The sequence below is a fragment of the Papio anubis genome, chromosome 6 (assembly GCF_008728515.1).
Source record: "Papio anubis isolate 15944 chromosome 6, Panubis1.0, whole genome shotgun sequence".
NCBI lineage: Eukaryota > Metazoa > Chordata > Mammalia > Primates > Cercopithecidae > Papio > Papio anubis.
In genome coordinates this window covers 40,667,930-40,685,975 of record NC_044981.1, presented here as the reverse complement: position 1 = coordinate 40,685,975, position 18,046 = coordinate 40,667,930, and the positions used below count along the sequence as shown (strand labels likewise).

Sequence of the window (18,046 nt, the reverse complement as noted above, 5' to 3'; positions counted from 1 at the left end):
GAGGAGGGAGCGACTCAGGAAGTCCCACTGGAAGGCCTCCAGCCCCAGTCACCAGAGGTCCCCTCGGGTTTGTTTGTTGACTCCCAGAATTCCCCAAAAGACCTTAGAACTCTGAGCCAAAGGGACTGTGGAGATTGCTTGTCCGAGCCCCCTTATCTTAAAAGTGAAAAGCTTGGGACTGTGGCACTGCCCAGGATGTAGTTCAGTGTCGCCGCCGGTGTTTACAGAATGCTCCCGCGTGGCACCGACGTCGTAACCTGGGATACCCTGGGCTTCCACAAGGGCTTTTTGTCTGAAACGCAGGCAGGAGACCCAGAGGGGACCCACGACAACCCAAACACAAGAACACTATTGCACGGTTATTTTACATACTGACTTTGTACATCACTGACATTTACTGTGTGAGCTGTTTTCCAGACAGAAGGGAAGTGGTTGTCCCCCAAGATAATCCCCCCATTTCTGGAGCCCTGGGTGACCCTTTGGTTTTTTTATACAGTCTGATGTCTTGGAAGACCACACACCAAAGCCACACCAGCTGATCCGCTTGGGAGTATAGCTCACACACACACAGGCCTGGAGAGTCTGTGGGTATGGTACCATCTCAATGTGCGTGGCCAGGATGTGGTGACAGCACCAGCCACCTCCCTCCCTATCGTCCCTTACAGAGGAAGCTGGTCTGTGGTGCCCACCTCCCGGAGGCTGTTCTGGCCGCTTGGCCCCATGACGCTAGGTGTGGAGCTTGAGTGATAGCAACAGAGCCTGCAGGTGCTTGACTTGTGTTTTCTTCTATTAATAATTCACTCTGCGGCTGTAGGTAGGGCCAAGGGGGTCAGATCTCCCTGCCAGCCCACTTCCCCTCTAGCTTTATCCCCACTCTTGCCAGGGCCGCCTCAGAGCAGCCGGAGGGAAATCTCCTCCCATTCTCCCAGCCCTGCCCTGCCCTGCCCAGGACAGCTGCAGGGCCGGGGATCCTTTGTTTGGCTGAAGTCCCAGGTGCTGATTCAGAAGGCCCCACGCCCCAAGTCCTCGGGGGCAGGAGTGGAGGATCCTTCCTGTGGGCCCTGGGCCCAGACTCCTTCAGCCGAGTGCCCTGCAGAGACCTTCCCGGAGTCCCCCATAGCAAGGGTCTGCCCACTGCACCTCCTGGGCCCTGGCCGGAGTGACCTTATCCTTCTGTGAGGCCCAAGCCGCATATTGTGGCTCCCACCCTGCGAGGGCTGGGGTAACCAATTGTTCTTCTCTGCCTTCCCCTTTTGACATTCCTTGGGGTCCTTTGGAAGCCTCCTCCTCCCCAGATTACAATCTTAAAGACACAGGTTTGTCCCATAGTGGCCCTGCCATAGAGGGTCTTCAGTGTGAGTTGGTATAAAAGACTGTAAAGGATGACAGAGCACAGGTGCTGGTCTGAGCCATGAGGGCCTCAGTTCATGTAACTGTAAACCTCATGAAGCCAGAGGCCCTCCTGACCTCTCATCTCTCCTGGCACATAGCAGGTCTTCAATCTGATTGATGATTAATTCTGAAATTCTCTTAGCAGCTCCTCCTTAGGGGACACATGTGATCATGAAAGCATTTGGGTCACTCAGGGAATCACGTGTGAATTGTTTTGGTGCTCCTCTGTCCCATCTTCTTTCTACAGACCTTTCAGCTGGATCATCTGTCAACCTCACCACCATCAGGTGATGGGGGATGGTGTCAACTGTGGGTTGGGAGGAAGCTTCCTGGGGAGCCAGGTAAGCTGGAGTGGTCCTCGTCCCTGGCATGCGCTGCTCAGAGCCTATTGCACCTCTCCCTTTAGGCTGAAAGGTGCGGTAAGTGTGGGTCGTAAGTTTGCTAAGGATCTCTGCATTTGTATCTGCTACTTTCTCCTTGGAACCATAGACTGTAGCTGACTTTACCAGTACTGATGTTAGAGTTGTTAATCCCAGGTAACTGTGTTGGAGCTTGTCCCATTCTAGTCTCCCAGAGCAGTTTGTCATACAGGAAGTGCTCAGCCATGTCAGTTACATCAATTTAACATCTCCTCCCCTCCCTAGCTTCTGTGTGTCATAAAAGGAGAGGTGGAGACCACATTGGCCTCTACACTGTGTGCATTTGCCCCCTAAACAGTCATCAGATCTATGCAGTGAATACCAGCTGGATCCAGAACCCTGAATTCGTCTCTACAAGTGAGGTTAAGATGAGGGAGAGATTGTATGGATTTTATTCAGGCTCTCTTTCTAGAAAAACTTTGCTTCAATTATCTGGATATAGAGAAAGCCAGGGCTGAAGTCCAGAGAGGGCAAATGACTTGCCCAGGGTCACATGGAGTCAGTAGAGCTGCTGCTTCTTTTTCTTCTTCTTCTTTTTCCTTCTTTCTTCTTCTTCTTATTTATTTATTTTTTTTTTTTTATTTATTTATTTATTTATTTATTTATTTTTGAGACAGAGTCTCTCTCTGTCTGCAATCTTGGGAAAGCTCCGCCTCCCAGGTTTAGGCAATTCTCCTGCCTCAGCCTCCCAAGTAGCTGGGATTACAGGCGCCCAGCACCACACCTGGCTAATTTCGGGTTTGTTGGTTTGTTTGTTTGTTTGGTTTTGTATTTTTAGTAGAGACGGGGTTTCACCATGTTAGCCAGGATGGTCTCGATCTCCTGACCTCGTGATCCGCCCGCCTTGGCCTCCCAAAGTGCTGGGATTGCAGGCATGAGCCACCACACCAGGCCAATTTTTTTTTTTTTTTTTTGAGATAGGGCTCGCGTGCAGTGGTACAGTCACCACTCACTGCAGCCTCAACTTCCCAGGCTCAGGTGATCCTCCAACCTCAGCCTCCCAAGTAGCTGGGACTACAGGCGCACGCCACTACACCTGGCTAATTGTTTGTAGAAATGGGGTCTCACCATGTTGCCTAGACTTATCTTAAATTCCTGGGTTCAAGTGATCTGTGGGCCTCGGCCTCCCAAAGTGCTGGGATTACAGGCATGAGCCACTGCTCCCACCTTTTCCAGTGCTTTTCTAACTACACCATATTCACAGAGCCAATGCCCACGTTCCTAATCTCCCTACAATCCTAGCCATGTCAGGACTGCTGCAGGACAAACCTGTATCTTTAAGCTCACAATCTGAAGGAGGAGGCTTCAAAAAGGCCCCAAAGAATGTCACAAGCAGAAGGCAGAAAAGGACAACTGGCAACCCCAGGCCTCACAGGGTGGGAGCCACAATATGGGGCTCAAGCCACACAGGAGGGTGAGGTCATCCCAGCCAGGGCCCTGGAGGTGGAGCAGGCAGACCCCTGCTGTTGGATACTTAGGGAAGGTAGTATGAAACAAATGTGTCTAGGAATATAACAACAAGGCCCACTCAGACCTTGGCTGCCTCCTCCAGGAAGTTACCCTAGACTCCTGCAGCCCCTTCTCTCCCCATGTCCTTAGTTTCCATACCACTCCATGGCAGCTAGGGAGAGAAAGAAGTGGCATATGGTAATCACAGGGGAGAGACGATGTTCAAGTCCCTGGTAAAGAACTACAGCCAGCCCAGAGGAAAGATGGCAGTGACAGTGACAACCAAAAAGTGAAATGGCTCCAATCTCTATTTCCTAATGAGGAGCCACCTGCAGGAAGCACAATCCAAACCCTCCATTCTGCAGGTTCCTGGGCTATGCGTCTGGCTTCTTACTGATCCCCAGGGCTTGGAGGGAGCAACTGATGCTACAGGGTGAGACCTGAGGGTGGAGAAATGAATGTTTCTTGATGCCCAAAGGGAGCCTTGAAAATCCTCCCACAGCCCCGAGTCAGCAGGAAAGCCAGGGCTGTGAGGGAGTAAGAGCGAACCATTCACTGCGCAGAGGAAGATTTAGGTACTAACCGCCGTCATTGGCAGCACATGTCCACGATAATCGGGTAACTGGATTATAAAATACCCACTGGAATTATTTAGAAGACTAATCAGAAAGCATTTAGAACAACAAGGGTGCTAAAAAGAAGACGGCAAACTGTGGCCCACATCCTGGAGAGCCGCCCTTGGCTCCTGCCTGCTTGGGGGAGCTGGGGAGTGAGCTGGAGTAAGAGGAGCCCCCAGGGGAGTCAAGTGAAGCTTCCTTGACAGAGCGCAGAGGAAGGCTGGACTAAAACACAAGCCAAAGCATTTGGAGAATTGTGTATACAGTCTGTAACTGACGGCCCAGGGTCAGAAAAAGGAAAATCTTTTTGGTTTTTCTTCCTCAAACAAGCAATGGTGGTCTGGCCGGAGCAGGGTGTTACCCCTTCTGAATTGTAAGCAAACAAGTTCTGCGGAGACCTTGGCCAAAGTCAACTTCCTCTCCTGATGTATCTCTCTGTCTGTCTCTCTGGTTCAAAGGGTGGCCCTTAGGACAGATATCCTCCTTGCAGACTGCGGCCTTGTCTCCTGGTGCCCCAGGGCAGGGGGTGGGGTGTGGAGAGACTTTGATGCTCTAGAACAGGGGTCAAGCAAACCATGGGTCAGGCCAGATCCAGCCCACACCTATTCTTGTACTGCCTGTGAGTGAAGAAGGATTTTTACATTTTTAATTGGTTGAAGAAAAATCAAAAGAAGAACAGCATTTGGCATGTGAAAATTATATAAAATTCAAGTTTCAGTGTCCATAAATAAAGTTGTATTGGAACACAGCCACGCCCATTCGTTTATATATGGTCTGTGGCCGCTTTCACGCTACCGTGGCAGCGTTGTGACAGAAACCATATGCATGGGCCCCAAAGCTGAAAATATTTACTAGTTGGCCCTGTATAGAAAAAGTGTGCTGGGAGGTCTCTGTAGAGTCTTGTTATTTTCTACAGCACTCCATAAATTTGGTGCTTTAGGGCACTATGCCCTCAACAGAAACTAGTAAATTCTGTCCCTCAGTCCATGTCAGAGGTATGAGACCTGCAGAGGGGAACAAGCCACTCTAGGTCTCCTTTGCCTGGTGCAGTGTTGCAGTTCAGTGAGCGTTTGTTGAGCATCTGCTATGTCCCAGTCCCTGAGGACACCACATGGGCAGGCTGCTGTCCCTGCGTCACAGTGACTGGGCAGCCAGTCGGGAGATAGGCACAGAAGTGGGTCGCCTGACTGTGACGTGGTCAGTGCAGAGGAAAGGCGGTCACAGGCTCTGTGGGAGTGTAGAGTGGCACCTTAGGTTCTGAGTGGGCATTTATTTGTTGAGCCCACCCTGGAGTCCTGCTCTAAGGAAGAAACTGACTGAAGAAATGGGAAAGTAGCAGTTCTGTGAATTAGTTCATGAATGAAAAAGCTCCTGGTACAAAGTGCCCGGTAGGAATTGTTACACATAATGAGCAAAACAGTTACCTTGTTAGAAAAATAATGGAGACTTGAATCCTGAGTTGGTATTATAAGAATTCTGGGAGATTGACTAATCCACCAAGAACAACAGTTTCCAGGTTTTAAATGATATGTTTAAAATAGCCTTTTGGCAAGATGCTAAACCACGGCCTAGCACGCTACCATCTGTATAAGAGGGGCTGTGCACCAGTATTCTTCTATGAGCATAAAGTGTCTCTAGGAGGATATATAAGAACCTAATTCACTGTCCCAGAAGGGGTGCTGGGTGGCTAGGGATGGGGGGTGGAGGGAGACTCTTCACATATGCTCTTATTTTTACAATTTGCATGATTTTCACTTTATTTACAAGCATTTATTTGGGATAATTTTTGCTGTTTTGCATATCCATTTTAACCTTTTGAATTTTGAACCATGTGAATCTAGTACCTATTCAAAAAATATTACATTTAATGTAAAATAAATAGCACATGGTTTTGCCATTATCTCCCTACGGTGTTTTAGGAAAAATCATTTTCTCTCTTTTTTTTTATTTTATTTATTTATTTATTTATTTTTATTTTATTTTTTTGAGACAGAGTCTCTGTTGTACAATGGCTTGATCTCAGCTTACTGCAACCTTCACCTCCACGGTTCAAGCGATTCTTGTGCCTTAGCCTCCCAAGTAGCTGGGACTACAGGCATGCACCACCATGCCTGGCTAATTTTTGTGTTCTTTTTTTTAGTAGAGACAGGGTTTTGCCATGTTGGCCAGGCTGTTCTCGAACTCCTGGCCTCAAGTAATCCGCTCGCCTTGGCCTCCCAAAGTGCTAGGATTACAGGCTTGAGCCCAGCCATTTTCCCCTTCTTTCATTGAACAAATGAGGCTTGATTGCCTACCATCAGCAAGGCACTGCTCTGGGCCCAGAAATTACATCTCTGGGCCTCTGTTTCTTCATCTGTAACGTGGAGAGACCAGATCATCTCTGGGGCAGTGGTCTTCAACTTGAGTGTGCATCGGACTCAACAAGAGGGCTCATTAAAACACAGACTGCTGAGCCCCAGTCTGTTTCTGATTTAGGGGGTCTGGATGGGGCCTAAGAATTAGTATTTATTATTTCCCAGGTGATGCTGGGGCTGCTAGCCCAAGAACCACACTTTGGGAACCCACCTAGGGTTCCATCTAGGGTTCTGTGCTTCTAAATAAACTACATTCCAGTTCTGGAAATGTCAACAAATAAAAAATAGCCTCCTGCAACTGAGAATGGGAAGTAATCCCTTTCCCTAGCAGTTTGGGAAGACTTAACAAAGCAAACATGTCAACAGAAGTTCAATTATCTAGCTTCCATTCTACCCACAGGGCCACAGGAGAGAGACATGAAATCAATAGTGCTCAAAGTCGGGTGAGTTTCAACAAGTAGTTCTTTCTGGGTGTGGTGACTTTGTGTAAGCCTTTTAAGGAAGGTTGAGTGGAGAGGTTTAAGCCTGGTAGAGCATTCTGAAATAGCCAGGCCTAATGCCCAAAGGATAATACTGTCGGATGTCACTTTAAGGCCCACTACAACTTATCCCTTTCTTACAAATTTAGCCTGATCATTGGTGAGTTCTGGACAAGGACATGATGTCCCAGCGTGAACTCCTGAACCTGACTCCATGCCTTTGTTCATGCTGTTCCCTGTCCAGAATACCCTTCCTGGTCCTCTCCACCTCTGTAAGCCCTATTTGTCTATCAGGACCAAGGTGCAATCTGACTATTCTTCATGAGAACTTAAGAACTTCTTGATCTATACTGAGTATCTTTTTCTGCCTGTCTCAGCTCACTGGGATATTTGATCACTGTTTTCTAATTTTTTCTCATTTGTTGATCTATTCATTCAATAAATGCTGCCCTTCCTTCAGCAAATCCTTATTGGAGTCCTGCAATGTGCTGGGCGTTATGGTAGGTTTGAGGAAGAGACTCCTAGGTAAAAATAGACCTGGTTCCTGCTCTAATAGAGAAAGATCCATTAATGAAATAATTGCACTGGTGGATGTACAATTACAAGCGGAGGAGAGTAGTCTAAAGGAAAGGAATATGGTTTTATGAGAACATATAAGAAAGGAATCTGACGTAGACTTGGGGATTGGGGTCAGAGTCAGCTTTCTGAGAATGTGTAATTTGAGCTGAGATCTGAAGGATACCGTGTTGGGGAGGAGGGGAAGAGCTCTCCAAATGGTGAGGGGGCATCAGGTACAAAGGCCCTGCAGTGGAAGAGAGCATGGCAGGTTCAAGGAAAGAGCTCCCTGAAAACAGCATCGAGTTTGGGAGAGATGATGTTGAATTGCCTTTGAATGTGGACGTGGTGACGTAGAGTAGGGAGCTGATCAGGATCTCAGACCATATGAGCTGGGGGCAGTCATGATACTGCTTAAAATCAATAAGGGGTCAGAAAGGATGGGTGGTGGATGAGGCTGTCAAAGGAGAGAATATGTGTGAGGAAAGGAGTGGGTGTCTCAGACTGGGTCCTAAGCCCCAGAGGGCCAGAGTGTTTCAAGGAAGGAGAGTGGCTTCCCACTGGCAAGACAGGGAATGTTTCTCTTATTCCTCCCTCGCTCCCTGCTCACTGTCTTCTGAGTTCTGGTCTTAGTTATGCCTCACCTGGATGCAGCGAGAGTCTGCTAATTCAGTGCTTCTCCAATTTTAATGTGCACATGGGGGTGGGGATCATCTCAATAAAATACAGATTCTGACTCAATAGATCTCAACTGGAGCCTGAGATTCTGCATTTCTAGCCAGCTCCCAGGTGACCTGGAACACCGTTTGAGCAGCAAGGTTCATTAGTCTCCTTGCCTCTGAAGCTCAGCATCCTCGTGCCCAGCATCCTTTCCCTGCTGCAGCTATCCTTGGCCAGCCTCCCCTTCCACCCACGGCTGGCCTTCCTCCACCCTTCCCTCTACCAAATGCAACCCTTCATCTGAAGTTTTCCATCTCTTTCTCTCATAATTCAGAAAGGGACAGACCAACTCAGCTCACTCACAGGTAGAGGGGGACGACTGCAGTGGTCTTCAAACTTTTCTGTTTAAAATCCTCCCTAAAAGAATCTTTTAAAACTCTTTGCCCCTTCATACAGTTTTAAGTTTACACCCACATTTTTTTATCATACATTTGCTGAAGATACAATTTCCAGTATGTTGTAAACATTGATATTTTTAAGCAAAACTATTACATCACTGTTTTAAATTTATCCAGTGGAATCTAAACACCATAGCAATTTAATACCTCCCGTCATCCATTTTAAAAATGCATGAACACCCTCTTTAATCGTCAGTGTTCCTTTTTCTTCTGGAAATTGTATTTTCATTTCACTTGCTCTGTGGAATTTTATCCTAATGTGATATGTGTAATATATTTTTATGCTTGGAACTTTTTCACTTGTTTCCTTACCATATTTTTCTGTAACAATTTTGTAGAAAGTTGAAACTCTTTCAATTTCCTAAAATCAAAAGATCTAAGTATTAAAATGTTCTTCTGGCTTGAGTTATCACAATTATTAATAGTACACAGTTGATCAAAACAACATTAAATGTGTTACTAATTTGGATAAATAGTAAACATAAATAGTTAAATTACATTGAAAATGCATCTCTAAATGAAATGGTGGTACTGGGTAACTTCGTTGGGGGGGGTGACTTTTTAAAATAAACTTTTAAAAATTGACACACAGCATATACACCTTTATGTATATGACCAGGTGATAGTGTATAGCTTGAATTACACAGAGTGAGAATGACCATGCAGTTCCCACCAAGGTCTAGAAATAAAACATTGCTGGTGCTGAGCTATATTTTCAATTTCATTATCCATAGAAGAATATTAGTTATTGCTAGCATGAGACAAAGATCAGCATTTATTATGTTTCCATTTTTCATTCTTCCTGATGCAGTACACGAGAAGTTTGCCCTTCTTTTTGTGAAGGAGGGTGATTAGGAAAGAGAACGCCTAAAAGGACTCTGCCACCCATGAGTTCTAGAAAGAATTTCTGTAGAAGTTGAGGGTCTAGGAATTGAACCTTTTTTTTTTTTTTTTTTTTTTTTGAGATGGAGTTTTGCTCTTGTCACTGAGGCTAGAGTGCAGTGGCACAATCTCGGCTCACTGCAACCTCTGCCTCCCGGGTTCAAGCGAATCTCCTGCCTCAGCCTCCCAAGTAGCTGGGATTACAAGTGCCTGCCACCACGCCCAGATAATTTTTGTATTTTTGGTAGAGACAGGCGGATCATGAGGTCAGGAGATCGAGACCATCCTGGCCAACGTGGTGAAACCCCGTCTCTACTAAAAATACAAAAATTAGTTGGGTGTGGTGGCAGGCACCTGTAGTCCCAGCAACTCGGGAGGCTGAGGCAGGAGAATCGCTTGAACTCAGGAGGCGGAGGTTGCAGTGAGCCAAGATCGCACCATTGCCCTCCAGCTTGGGTGACAGAGCGAGACTCCATCTCAAAAAAAAAAAGAGATGAGGTCTTGCTTACTATGTTGCCCAGGCTAGTCTTGAACTCGTTAGCTCAAGCAATCCTCACCTCATAGGTGGGGGTACAGGTGCATGCCATCACACCCTGCTTCTCTTATTTTTACCTTTTGATTACATGTATCTTTTTCCCCTTTGTAATTATTCATGCAACTCATCACCTTTTCTAACTACATGCTTGAGAGCAGGCCTATGTCTTAGTCATTTCTCAGCATTGTGCCTTAACAGTTAATAGGTGTCTGATAAATATGTGTTGAACAGATAACTTGATTAATGTATATCTTAAACCTCTTTATATTTCCCACAGGTCCTAGAATAGTGTTGGGCTTTCAATAGCAGGGTCTCAGAAGAATGGGTGAATTAATCAATGAACAAAACAATGAATTAACAAATCAATGAACTACTGAGCCATTGAACAATGGCTCGAAAGTAAGAGTTTGCATCTCATGTGAGAATTAAGATCTGCGGACTCAGTGAAAAGGGTGTGGAGTGCAGTGCATGACACTGGCTATTTCTAATTGAGTCTCCTGTTTCATATATATATATATGAATACATATATATACATATATATGTATGTATATATTTTAGAGATAGGGTTTCACTCTGTCATCTAAGCTATAGTGCAGTGGTGCAGTCGTAACTCAGTGCAGCCTTAAACTTCTGGTCCCAAGTGATCCTCCTTCCTCAGCCTCCTGAGCAGCTGGGACTAGAGGCGCATGCCACCACACCCAGCTAATTTAAAAACATTTTTGAGACGGGATCTCCCTATGCTGCCCAGGCTGGTCTCAAACGAACCTCAAGTCTCAGCCTCCCAGGTAGCTGGGATTATATATTTATTTTTATCACTGGTCATGGTAGATATCAATTGCTCATCACAAAACATCCAAATAAATCCTTTCCTGTGTTTTGCCTCTTGCCTTGCAGGTGTGAGCGCCGTCTCCTCACCGCAGTGCTGTGTGGTCCGTACCTCAGCCAGGGAGAGGATGTGAAACCCCCCGCCCTGCACATGAGTGGTACAGGCCAACAGGAACACCTGGCTCCAGCCACGTTCACAGACATGTCAGCCGTGGAGTAGTGCTGACACTTTCTCTCAGCTTCTCAGGGTTTCAGTCCTTTTGGGTTTGTTTTATTTACCTTTTTTATGGTTTTGTGGCTGGACGTTCACAACCAAGGCAGACAGCATGGGTGACCAGCAACTGTACAAGACCAACCATGTGGCCCACGGTAGTGAGAACCTTTTCTACCAACAGCCACCACTTGGCGTCCACGGCGGGCTGAACCACAACTATGGGAATGCAGTAACAGGGGGCGGAATGGATGCCCCTCAGGCCTCGCCCATCTCCCCCCACTTCCCTCAAGAAACGCGGGATGGTCTGGGCTTGCCTGTTGGCTCCAAAAACCTTGGCCAAATGGATACCTCGAGGCAGGGAGGGTGGGGAAGTCATGCAGGGCCTGGAAACCATGTCCAGCTACGTGGAAACCTGGCCAACTCAAACATGATGTGGGGGGCACCGGCCCAGGCTGAGCCCACTGATGGCTACCAATATACCTACTCCCAGGCCAGCGAGATCCGGACCCAGAAGCTTACCAGCGGTGTCTTACACAAGCTGGACTCTTTCACCCAGGTGTTTGCCAACCAAAACCTGCGAATTCAGGTCAACAATATGGCCCAGGTGCTGCACACTCAGTCAGCAGTGATGGATGGAGCCCCTGACAGTGCCCTCCGCCAGCTGCTGTCTCAGAAGCCCATGGAGCCCCCAGCACCGGCTATCCCTTCCCGCTACCAGCAGGTGTCCCAGCAGCCTCACCCTGGTTTCACTGGTGGGCTGTCCAAACCAGCCCTTCAGGTCGGGCAGCACCCTACCCAAGGGCACCTGTATTATGACTACCAGCAGCCACTGGCTCAGGTGCCAGTGCAGGGAGGACAGCCACTGCAGGCCCCACAGATGCTGTCACAGCACATGCAACAGATGCAGCAGCACCAGTATTACCCACCGCAGCAACAGCAGCAAGCCGGGCAACAGCGTATCTCCATGCAAGAAATACAGACGCAGCCGCAACAAATTCGCCCATCACAACCACAGCCGCCGCCACCGCCGCCGCAGCAGCAGCAGCTACAGCTGCAGCAGCGGCAGGGTTCAATGCAGATACCTCAGTATTATCAGCCCCAACCCATGATGCAGCACTTGCAAGAGCAGCAGCAGCAACAGATGCACCTGCAGCCCCCTTCTTATCACAGGGACCCTCACCAGTATACCCCAGAGCAGGCACACACTGTCCAGCTGATTCCCCTGGGCTCCATGTCCCAGTACTACTACCAGGAGCCCCAGCAGCCCTACAGCCACCCCCTCTACCAGCAGAGCCACCTGCCTCAGCACCAGCAGCGTGAGGACAGTCAGCTGAAGACCTACTCTAGTGACAGACAGGCCCAGGCCATGCTGAGCTCCCATGGGGACTTGGGGCCTCCTGACGCAGGAATGGGAGACCCAGCGAGCTCGGATCTGACCCGGGTCAGCAGCGCCCTCCCCCATCGCCCCCTCCTATCCCCCAGTGGGATCCACCTCAACAACATGGGGCCTCAGCATCAGCAGCTGTCTCCTAGTGCCATGTGGCCCCAGGTATTCTCCCACTGGAAGTTTCTCTCTATACCCAGTGTGCTACAGGGTCAGCCAGGGCTGAGTCTGCAGTGCTCAATCCTCTCTCCAAGCCTCCTCAACCCTTTTGTTCTTTATTCATTCCCCAAACATTAACCCACATGTGTCACACACTGTCTGTGCCAAGCACTTGGAATACAAAATCAATCTCTGTTAAGTCCTTTGGCCATGGAGCTTATAATCTACTAAGGAGATGGCCAGAGTACCATATCATGCCCTAAATGATTCATGTAATGGTCAAGACCTTGAGTAGGGTGCCAGGGGACCACACAGTGGTGGTGTCTCAGTTCCCTTAGATCTGTGTGCTCAGGATATGCTCTGTGACATTGGTCCCCCTTTGGGAGGGAGACCACGTTATGACAGCATTTCTCAAAGTATATTGCTCAGAACAGTCGTTCCACAGTGTTTAATGGATATTGCTGGGGAAACAGTGGGTTCTCTGGATAAACTAGGGGGTTCTTTTTTTTTTTTTTTTTTTGAGACAGAGTCTCGCCCTGTCGCCCAGGTTGGAGTGCAATGGCACAATCTTGGCTCACTGCAACCTCCGCCTCCTGGGTTCAAGTGATTATCCTGCCTCAGCCTCCCAAGTAGCTGGAATTCCAGGTGCGCACCACCACACCTGGTAAGTTTTTGTATTTTTAGTGGAGACAGGGTTTCACCATGTTTTGGTCAGGCTGGTCTCGAACTCCTGACCTCGTGATGTGCCTGCCTCACCCTCTCAAAGTGCTGGGATTACAGGTGTGAGCCACTGTGCCCGGCCCGTTTTTCTTTTTAGAGACAGGGTCTTGCTCTGTCATCCAGGCTGGAGTGCAGTGATGCAATCATAGCTCACTGCAGCCTTGAACTCCTGGGCTCAAATGATCCTCCCACTTCACCCTCCCACATCGCTAGGACTACAGGTGCATGCCACCATGCCTGGGTACTTTCTTTGGTTTGGTTTGGTTTTGTAGAGACAGGTCTCCCTATGTTGCCCAGGCTGCTCTTGAACTCCTGGCCTCAGACGATCCTCCTGCTATAGCCTCCCAAAGTGAAACAGGTTGCTGTACTGCAGGACTTTTTGTAGTCTTTAATATGGTAATGCATTGTGAGTCTCCCACACACCATGTGTGATTGCAGAGATGAAAACCTTAGCTGCCCACATGATCCAGGCTGGGAAAGTAAATAAGCAAAACTGTCTGGTATGAGACATTAGGGAGTGGTGGTGACTGGGGACTAGAGAGCAGATACCCCATCCCATACATTCTCATTAAGGATTTTTAAAAAACAGTCTAGCCAAACAAACATGTCTGCAGGCCGGTTCAGCCTATGCACCATGATTAACCCTTGATTAGTTCCCAAAAGTATTTGACCAGAAAACAGCCTACTATGTGCTGGGCACTTTTCATGCCGTGGCTTATTCCAAGTGCTGCAGTCAGATGACAGCCGTGTCTGAGGAGAAGGCGACCCCAAATGGGAACTGGTTGGGTAGAGAGAAGGTTCTGATGGAGGTTGAAGGCCAGAGATGAACTTCCCCTTGAGTTTGCTTTGTCTGGGGCTCAGAAACAGTAGTAACTGAGAGCCTTTGTAAATATAGGAATGAGATGATTTAGATGATTTGGCTAAGGCTTTTTAAGAAGAATTCCAGGGCCAGGTATGGTGACTCACACCTATAATCCAAGCACTTTGGAAGGCCAATACAGGAAGATCGCTTGAGCCCAGGAGTTCAAGACCAGCCTAAGCAACAGAGCAAGACCTTGCCTCTACAAAAAATCAAAAATTTAGCTGGGTGTTGTGGCGCACACCTGTAGTCCCAGCTACTTGGGAGGCTGAGGCAGGAGGATTGCTTAAGCCCAGGTGGTAGAGGCTGCAGTGAGCCATGATCATGCTACTGCACTACAGCCTGGGTGACAGAGCAAGACCCTGTCTCAAAAAAAAAAGGGGGAGGAATTCCATCAGGAGGTCTCCTGGCATAGTGCTGTGTCTTCCAACTCTCTTCTGTGTCCTTTATGGGAATGGAGCCTATCTGTGCACAGAGTGGGTGCCCTGGGAGAACAGGAAAGAACACGGTGGGGGGTTGCATCTTGGTGGGCTTGTTGTGGCTGGCAGCAGCTCCAGGAGTGGGGGCGGTGGTCCCAAGTCAAGGAGCAATTCAGGGACAGATGTCAAATGCAGAAGAGCGAGGGCATGAGTGGACATGAATGGGGTCAGCACAAGGCGGACGGCAGAAAGAGTCCTGGAAGAGTACCTGATGTTCCCACTGCTCGAGGACTTCTCCCTTCAGAACACGTTTTTTTCTCTTCTTTTTTTCGGTGTCCTGTTTGGCTCAAAATTAGATGCACCTACCTGATGGGAGAGCCCAGCCAGGGTCCCCTGAGTCAAGGTAGGATGAGTGGAGCCTTGTTGGTATTTTGGGAGACTGGGAGGATTTTCTGGGGTGTCTCTCATGATTCATTTCTAAATTCCATGTCATTCCTCAAAGAAGTGCGTAGAAATAATAATAGCAGCTGCTGTGTTTGAGTGCATACTATGTGCTAAGCACTAGGCATTGTGTGTAGTAAAGTAACCCGTGAGAGTGGGTATGATGATGATGTGCCTATACTCAGTAAGCACTCAATAATTGTTAGCTAGTATGATTGTTACTTTACAAATGAGAAAACTGAGGCTCAAAGAGCTTAAGGTTACACATCAAGTAACAGTGCTGGGATTGACTGCAAAGCCCATGTTCTGTCCACTGTGCATTCATTCAGTATTTATTGAGTATCTACTGTGTGCCAAGCATAGAGCTAGGCTTTGAGAATGCAGCAGTGAACAGTACAGACTGGCTTCCTCATCTCATGGGCATGGTCAATAAAGATTTAGCCAAACCTGATAAACTGCTAAAGTGTGCAATACAGAGGCTGCCCCAGGAACTTGCACAAGTGTCTCTAAGCGGGGAGGCTTTTGGAAGAGCTGGGCTCAGGCCGACCCTTGAAGGGTAATAAGCTATTGTTCCCAAGTCAAGATCCATTGCCAGAAGTCCTGACGTGAAGAAGGACGTTTTGTTCAATTCTTGCATGAGTTTGAGAGGACTTTTCCCATTCTGAGCCTCAGCTTTTCATCTGTAAATTGGACTTTGTTCTCTAAAGGGCATTGGGCTGATACAAGTGGTGCCATGGACAATGGGATCATTGGATGAATGATACGGGTTTGTGGTGGGTATGAGGTCTTGTGGCAAGTCACTGTTTCCCCTTCCTCAACGTATGTGTCCTCTCCATTTGGCTCTACCCTTGAGCAGTGGCCAACCCAAAGGAGTGTTTGGGGAGCAGTTTGATGCCAAGAACAAGCTGACATGCTCCATCTGCCTGAAGGAGTTCAAGAACCTGCCTGCCCTGAACGGCCACATGCGGTCCCACGGGGGAATGAGGGCCTCCCCCAACCTCAAACAGGTTAGCAGGAGCCAGTTCCCGGTCCTTTCTAGGCCGTGTGCTGCTTGCTTTGCTTTGCTGCCATCAGACAGAGAGTGATGTGAGCCCCATGCGGGACCTGGCGAGGCACAGTCCTCCCTTGACAGGAATGCTTAGGCTTTGACGCTGGGAGCCAGCCAGGTCAAGCAGCCCCACTTCCCCGGCTTTATGATGAGTAAGGGTCAAAAACAGAGGCTCTAGAAAGCCTTTTAGGTCATCCCAGCCTCTCTCTGCCTCCTGGAGAAGACAGCAAAGGAAAACATGTAAATGCAATATTATTTTTAAACTTCTGCTGCTTGACACACCCAAGACCAGGCCCACTGGGGCCTTCCAGATTAATGGTCAATGGCGAGAGAAAGCTAATATAATCATCAGGCTCTCAGCCAGAATTTTCTGTTTAGTGATGCAGTGGTGTTTGGCTCAACATCCAAAGATCCTTAAATACCCTCTGGATTATCCAGGTAGGATATCCAGATAGTAAACTATCCACAAATTTTAGAGTTAGATTAAAATCAAAAAGTTTTCTCAGAATTCTTTTAATATTGTTACTCTGAATTTAAATCTATGGGATTAAATCTCTGTTGACCAGAATTTTTGATTACCCGGATCACTCCATCTCCTGGCCATGCCAGATTATGTTTTTGAAAAAAGCTTTTGTCTTTACTTGTTAAAAGTACATGTTTTGTATCTCCAGTGTGGTTTCCTGGCCTGAATAAAATATAGGATGGATTTCCATTTTGACAAATGAGTAAACTAAGGCCCATAGAATTAGAAACTCCTACACAAGATCATACCTTTTTTTGGACTGATTACAAGTCCATGTCCTTTTCTTTAAAAGCTGACACAATTTTTAAAAAATAGTTTAATATACAAGTAATGCATGGTCAAGATTTTTTAACTGTAGAAAATGGAGTCCATGGCGGCCTCTACCATCAGCTGGCATCACTCCAGCCAAGGGACTCAGCATTGCAGGAAGGAAATCACCCTGCAGTGGTTCTCTATCACCCACACCTGATGTCCTGGAGCCTTTCAGGAAAAGCAAAGTGCATCCCCCTTGTGAGAGCTGCTCTCAGCCCAGGATCAAAGCCTTTATTGTCTGTGTAGGAGGAAGGAGAGAAGGTCCTGCCGCCTCAGCCCCAGCCGCCACTGCCGCCTCCGCCTCCGCCTCCGCCGCCGCCACAGCTCCCTCCCGAGGCAGAAAGCCTCACGCCTATGGTCATGCCCGTGTCTGTCCCTGTCAAGCTTCTCCCGCCCAAGCCCAGCTCTCAGGGGTTCACCAACAGCACCGTTGCCGCCCCCTCCGCCAGAGACAAGCCAGCCAGCTCGATGTCGGACGACGAGATGCCTGTGCTCGTGAGGATGACCCTCTCTCCCCCACACTCACCCCAAGGGGCTGCCCCCCGCACGCCTGCTGTGAGTTGCTGCTCTGCCCCACCTGCCTGGGTGGGGACTTCCCTTTGCTTTCTTGGAGATGGGGCAGCCCTTCCAGAGTCACTGACCTGAGCTCAGACATGGCTTGGTCTCTCAGGGCTGAACCCCCATGGCCACATTGGGAACCCCATCCTTGTTCACACTGCCTGCTGCCCATTAAATGCCAGACTAATGGCCTGGGTTAGATTCTGAGAGACCCGAAAGTGTTCCCAGGTTTAAACAGAGATGATCATTCAGCTGGGAATCACTGGGACAATCATAGCCGTTATTGAAATATGGAAGTACTCTATCCCAGAAAGTAAGCAGCTGTTGCCCCAGGCCCTGGCCCCTTCCCCAGGATCTCCAGATCTCCCAAATCCACAACCAAAGAGGTAAACACTGTCACAGCAGGCTTCCAGGCAATAGCCCTGGCATCCATTCTGACAGTCAGCCTTACCAGATGCTTAATATTTTGTCTGCTTAAATACCCTGGAAAACCTAATTCGTTAAAGTTCCCAAAGTAGTTCCACTGAGAGCCTAATCTCAGGAAAGCAAAGAGATTTGTTTTTCTCACTCACTGTTGTCCTTTCTCTAATTCTAAGTGCTTCACTCAAACAGCTTAACTTGGCTCTGGGAAGGGTTTGTCTCTCTGTCTGTCTGTCTCTCTCTCTCTGTCTCTCTCTCGGCCCCTAGGGAATTTGTGACCTGTGTGGTTGGGAATATCAAACCTACCCCCTCCCCACAAAGTGGCATGTTGGGTCATATTTGTCCTTAGGAATAGGCAGCTGC

General features: G+C 48.1%; 1 protein-coding gene across 20 annotated transcripts in view; it reads left to right on the top strand.

Annotated features, from left to right (window-relative positions):
• TRERF1 (transcriptional regulating factor 1) overlaps positions 1 to 18,046 on the top strand; it is a 226,742-nt gene that overhangs the window by 172,072 nt on the left and 36,624 nt on the right. For 14 of the 20 annotated variants that reach the window (XM_021937266.2, XM_021937276.2, XM_021937275.2 and 11 more), the window contains 4 exons: positions 10,696 to 12,389; positions 14,738 to 14,784; positions 15,679 to 15,829; positions 16,952 to 17,260. In XM_021937266.2, the coding sequence (XP_021792958.2) occupies positions 10,953 to 12,389; positions 14,738 to 14,784; positions 15,679 to 15,829; positions 16,952 to 17,260 (1,944 nt within the window). In that variant the 5' untranslated portion in view covers positions 10,696 to 10,952. Of the gene's footprint in view, positions 1 to 6,062; positions 6,675 to 10,695; positions 12,390 to 14,737; positions 14,785 to 15,678; positions 15,830 to 16,951; positions 17,261 to 18,046 lie in introns of those variants that run through there. The other 6 variants (XM_021937280.2, XM_021937279.2, XM_021937278.2 and 3 more) reach the window with 3 other exon arrangements.